Source organism: Watersipora subatra, chromosome 7 (assembly GCF_963576615.1).
Source record: "Watersipora subatra chromosome 7, tzWatSuba1.1, whole genome shotgun sequence".
Taxonomy (NCBI): Eukaryota; Metazoa; Bryozoa; class Gymnolaemata; order Cheilostomatida; family Watersiporidae; genus Watersipora; species Watersipora subatra.
In genome coordinates this window covers 41,381,099-41,387,098 of record NC_088714.1, presented here as the reverse complement: position 1 = coordinate 41,387,098, position 6,000 = coordinate 41,381,099, and the positions used below count along the sequence as shown (strand labels likewise).

At 45.8% G+C, this 6,000-nt stretch overlaps 2 protein-coding genes across 2 annotated transcripts; one reads left to right on the top strand and one right to left on the bottom strand.

Annotated features, from left to right (window-relative positions):
* The first annotated feature begins 796 nt into the window (after nt 1-796).
* LOC137400769 (uncharacterized) lies at nt 797-2,479 on the top strand. The gene is made up of 2 exons (XM_068087106.1): nt 797-1,059; nt 1,174-2,479. The coding sequence occupies exons 1-2, from the start codon at nt 797-799 to the stop codon at nt 2,477-2,479; spliced, it is 1,569 nt and encodes a 522-aa protein (XP_067943207.1).
* Nucleotides 2,480-4,601: 2,122 nt separating this feature from the next.
* On the bottom strand, nt 4,602-5,653 carry LOC137400768 (prophage side tail fiber protein homolog StfR-like). Its single transcript, XM_068087105.1, has 2 exons — nt 5,538-5,653; nt 4,602-5,373 (listed from the first exon to the last, which is right to left on the bottom strand). Exons 1-2 carry the CDS (start codon nt 5,651-5,653, stop codon nt 4,602-4,604), a joined length of 888 nt encoding a protein of 295 aa, XP_067943206.1.
* Between the last annotated feature and the right edge of the window lie 347 nt (nt 5,654-6,000).

Sequence of the window (6,000 nt, the reverse complement as noted above, 5' to 3'; positions counted from 1 at the left end):
TCGAGTCATTATTGGTTTGCATGGACACTGCTTTCGTGTCACCGCGCCAGTAATAAGTGAGTTAAGGAATCTCGGGGTCAGCTGCCTTCTTGGCGGTGATGTCATCGATCATATGGGTGGTGTCACTGTTGGGAAAGGTGTAGATTCGAAATACAGTGTCCTGTGGGGGAAACCTCATCGTAAAGGATGCTGCGGAGTTTCTCAAAAAAAGCCCGCGTTTAGTGCAGCCAGCAAGGCTGGAGATGACTCTGGGCCATCAACCTGTGGCAGTACGGGCCTTCTGCGGGTTGAGGACCCAGATTTTATAGCCGAGTTTGCCAAAGGTCACTGGACTGTTAGTTGGCGGTGGTCTGGGGAGCTGCCTAACGGGCTCCAGACCAGGATATCTGAGTATAAATGTACTCAGGCACCTCAGGTGAGAGAGCGCTATTGCGCCGAACTAGAGAGCTGAATCTCGAAAGGCTGGCTGAAGCGGTGGCACGGGCCTGTAGAAGGCAGCAGTCCACTGCTGGCAGTGGTTCAGCCGACAAAAGACAAAGTGCGCCCAGTCATGGATTATCGTGAGCTGAATGCATTTGTCGAGTGTCATACTGGTGATGACGTGGTGGTGGTGTGCGCTGATAAAATTAGAAAATGGCGGCAGCTGCAGAGCGAGCTGAAGGTGGTAGACCTTAAGTCCGCATACCTGCAGATCCACATTTCCAAGGACCTGTAGAAGTACCAGGTCGTGAGGTAAAAGGATGTGCACTATGCCTTAACTCGACTGGGTTTTGGCCTGTCATGTGCACTAAGGATCATGACCTCAATCCTTAAAAAAGTTCTGTCATTGGACGAACGTGCTCATCGTGGTACTGATCACTATATTGATGACATAGTGGTTCAGGAGTCCGTACTGAATGCTCAAGGATTGAGAGACCACTTGGCTAGGTATGAGCTTGAGACAAAGGAGCCTGAGGCCTTAAATGGAGGCCGGTTGCTGGGTGTTGCTTTGCAAAAAGATTCCAGCGGGCATCTGAAGATGTCGAGGGGAACAGCTCTTTCTGAGTACAATTTTGAGCTGTCAGCGCTCACGAAGAGATAGCTGTTTTCGATATGTGGCCGACTGGTTGGCCACTACCCTGTGGCAGGGTGGCTGCGCCCGCAGTGCAGTTTTTTACAACGACTGGGCTGCAGTGGAGCTTGGGACTCTCCTGTCGGGAAGACAGTCGGCAGTCTGGCTGGTGAGCTCTTGGCAAGAGCCCGCCGCGAGGACCCAGTCAAAGGAGTTTGGAGGGTGAACCCTCGTGATTCTGTTACAGTGTGGACTGATGCAAGCTCTCTTGGCATGAGTGTGGCCTTGGAGGTCAATGGCAACATTGTGGAGGATGCTTCATGGCTCCGAAAGGAGTCTGACCATCAGCACATCAATGTTGCCGAGTTGGAGGCGGATGGTCGGAGGATCAATTTTGCAATTGCGTGGGGGTTCAAAACTTTTACGTTGGCCATTGATTCACTTACAGTTGTTAACTGGTGGACCAACACCATGGATGAACGAAACCGCGTCCGAACAAAGGGTGTTGCGGAGATGCTTGTGAAGCGTCGTTTGGGGGTGATCCGTGACACTATAGCCAAGTATGGACTTGCAGTGTCTGTTCACTTTGTTCCTTCCGTAGAGGATAAAGCTGATCGGATGACCAGGGTATCAAGGCGTTGGCTAGAGTACCGAGAGGCTGACTGTGAAGCAGCTGAGGTGTCAGCTGCGATTGTCAGCGGCGAAAGTCCTGAAGACGCCATTTGGGCAGCACATTTGCCGCACCATTTGGGGGTTGACAGGACGCTTTACCTTGCACGACATATTCGCAAAGATCTGTCACGGAAACAGGTAAAGACTAACTTAGCTGGGTGCGAGGCATGCCAGCGCATTGACCCTGCATTGCGGGGCGAGAGTATTGTGGCCGTTGGAGATTTGGCCGTAGAAGAGAACTGGTGCCGAGTTGCTATTGATGTGACTCATTATGGTGACAGTTCTTTTTTGTCAATGGTGGACTGTGGCTCATCGCGGTTTGCCATCTGGTGTAGGCTCCAAACTGAGTCTGCAGCCCAGATAATGACTCAGCTATGTAGCACTATGGTTGAGTGCGGGCCGTGTTATGAGTTGTTGCTGGACAACTCAGCGGCGTTCAGGTCAGCAGCTGTTCATCAGTTTGCAAACAGGTGGGGAATTTCTCTTCGTTTTCGAGCCGCCTATGCCCCTGGCGATAATGGAATAGTTGAGAGAACTCATAGGACAATCAAGAGGATTGCTGAAAGGGGTGGGATCACCCCGGAGGAGGCGACTTTTTGGTATAATGTAACACCTTGGAAGGAAATAGAGGAGACCTCTGTTTCTTCGAATGTGCTATTTCGATACCAATGGCGAATGCCTTTTGATATCAACAGTAAGACATCTGAAGAAGATGTCGAGAGCTGTTTTAGTGTGGGTGGTGAGGTGTGGGTTTGACCATACCCCTCATCTTGCACAAAACAGTGGGCGCTAAGTCAGGTTACCAGCCTCGTCTTTAAGCACACAGTGTGTGTGGATGGCATGCCTAAGCATGTGAGGGATGTCAGGCGACGGCGCTATGGTAATGACATAGGTACTGACCATGTCAACCATGAACTTGTCAGTGACATTCGACCTAGATCATTGGGTCTAGGTGGCAACCACTTTCCGGAGGTGGATGCCGTCAATATGCCACCGGTGGAGCTGGTTATTGACCCTGTACTGCCTGTTGGGCCTCTAAGTGAGGCCCATGAGGAGGCGGCAGAAAATCAGGGAGGTGACGGAGCGCAGCTGCCAGCTGAGGAAGTCGAACCCGAGGCTAATGCAGACAGGCCAACGGTTGAATTCAAACTAAATTCAACTAATTTAGTAAATGGTTTTGAAAAAACTCATTACTTACCACAAATTGTTGGTTCATCAAAAGCCTCAAAATCGATGAATATTCGTGAAAACTTCTGAACCCAGCAAAAAATTTATAGCTTAGCACAATCGACTCGTAGTTGTAAACTAAATAGAAACCGAAACACGCAATGTGCGCATGCGTATGGTTAAATCTATTGCTGGCCGCAATAGAGTTAACTCTTACTAAAGAGTGACCGTTTTCAGCCGCGAATAAATTAATCCGCGAATATGCATGAAATTTCAATTTTCGCGAAATATAACTCCGCGAATAAATTAATCCTGTATGGTAAGTGATGATAAGTGATAGTGTTATGATGGTATATCAGATATAACAATAGCATAACGAGTGAAACAACGATATAATAAACGGACAACACATACAAAAAATAAGACAACAACTATAAGTGATAGCATAACGATTAAAACAACAATATAATAAAAAGGACAAGACACAATAAATAAGAAAGGCAGTGTCATGGCCCGGCGTCCACCAAACTATTATCTCCATTTTATTAAAAAAAATTTCAGTACAAACCAATACAGGTTACTTATACAAGCCTTAAACATACTTATATAAACCTTTAATATACTTATATAGGCCTTAAACATAAATTATAATACAAAATATAGCACTGAAGCAACTTACGAACAAATTCACCTTACGAACAAACGTTCGGAACGTAACTTGTTTGTAGGTTGGGAACCGTCTGTAATCAAAACAAGTGAGGCCTATAATTAGCATAACGCAACATCATGGTGATGTGTAAAGTGAATCAGCTGATCTATGAACTCCTATTGACTAAGCACTAAAAACTGCTCAATTTTTCCATAGTTTGTGCATGTGAGACTGCATATTTTATTGATAATATATAAAACTGACTTTGGATGAGAAAGGCAAGAATCTTAGACACATGGTAATGGATAATACCAATGGTTTAGAAGCTTCTATATCATTGATAATACAAAGAGTGACCAAATAGAAATTAAACTAATAACGAACTAATGAATCAAATGAGATTTAGAAGCAATTAAGTTGGACCACTGTATTTAACACCCATTAGACATGACTAAAAATAACTAGATGAGATAGTTTTTGTCTAAGGTTGTGTTAAATTATGACTTACCGCGTCAGATTCAGAACAAGAAGTGCCGGTACTGTTTAGCTGTATAAGGTCCGTTAGTTATTCTTTGGGATTCTTGTGGAGCGCCGTTGGCATTTACGGTTGGCATAAAACCGGTCTTGGCCTTGACATAACCTAAACTGTAATCTTGACCTTTAATCAATCATTCAGATAGAGTTATCCAACATGCCCCTTCCCTTAGAGAATGGAGTAAACAGTTTGCAAGTGGTGGGTTACAAAAAGTGATTATTGCAAAAGCAGTTATTGCTAGTATAGCATTAACACACAAGCTGGATAGAGCACAACAAGGTGGAAAACCAAAACAATGTTACCATGTCAGGAGTGTTTCGAGAGAAATCAGCGAAGCTAGCATTAGATGAAATTATGACGATCTTGGCATCAAAGAGCAATCGAAGCTGATATTAATATTAGCACAGGCATACATACCTATTAACCAGCTACAATATTCACGAATAGGTTGCGGTTGCGTTTAAGTATATATACATGTAGCTGACTTCAGAACTCCCATACTATTGCCGTTAACTACTGGTAGCAGTTTAGCAGTCAGTCTCGCCCTTCATTTTGACATCATCCTCAAGGAGCCTATCATGTAACTCTTCATCATTGTCGGAGGCAGTAGCCTCGTGTGGCTCACTTCCTCCCTCACCTTCTCCCTTTAACCTGGCCGAAGCCTCGCTATCGTTTGCATCAGCCAAAGCCTCAGCACCGCTTGCATTGGCCAAAGCCTCAGCATCACTCGCCTCAGCCGGAGCCTCAGAATCACTTGCCTTGGCCGAAGCCTCAGCATCAGAAGCAGCGTTGGCCGAAGCCTCAGCTACAGTAACTTTTGACTTAACAGTTGGCAATGAACTGTTTCGAGGGGAAACAGGAGTTGCGCTGTGCGCACCCTCTCTGGGACTGCTGGAACCTTCCGCAGACGAATCTGCAGGCGTATGTGATCCCCGAAATTGGGCCCTCACATTAAGCAACTCATTAACAGATTTCTGAATAGCTTGTGACAACTGAAACTCATATTCATAATTCTGCTCTTCCTCCTTAATAACTTGCATTTCTCTCTCATACCGAAGCTTAGCTTCTTCTTTTCGTCTCTCAAACTGTAACATTCTCTCCTGATAGACCTTCTCACCAGGTGGTCCCCTACTAGTAACATTTGACAGAAAATCATTAACTGCACCCATCAGAGACACATTCAGCTGTGTAGGCCTACTAGTACCAGCTACAGCTGCTGCATAACCTTTAACCTTAGCATCAGGCTCATTACTACTGAGAACTTTAATCTTTCTTTGACCACCAGACCATGTGGCCCCCCTTTATCACATCCAGCGACCTCATGGCCCAATTTGTGACAAAAGTCAAATTTTGGCACCTTACAGTCCTTGACAAAATGACCGAAAGCTTGGCACCTATTACAAGTAAACCCTGGACATTCGCTAGCTACATGACCGCGGTTGCACCTGCAGATCATACAGTACAGTTTACCATTTTTACCGAAAACTTTAGCGGCGTTGGTGCCATCACTTCCCCTGTCACTGGAGCTCCTTCCACTACTCGGGCCATCACCCTTCGCTGATCCGTTAGGCCCGGTCATGAGAATTTGTATGTTCTATAATCTATAACAGAAGCAGTTACGAGTAAACCATATCAGAATATCTGTGAGGCCGAACAAGCCTGCCACTTCTCGTAGTGGTAACAGGCGTTTCATCCGGCTCAGCTGCAGATGCGGCGTCCAGCGCAGTTGCTGGGGCCTCTTCACTGCTGCCGGTAGGCAGAAGGCTAGGTACCATTAGACACTTAGTGTCTACTAGACAGCTACCCAGATCATTATCAAAAAACCTATCAAACTCGTTTTCGTGTAGCAAAAACAAATGTTTCCTGTTTCTCCGGAGCTCTCTGTCTCCTATCCTCACCCAGTAACTATCTGGTAAAGGATCCTTG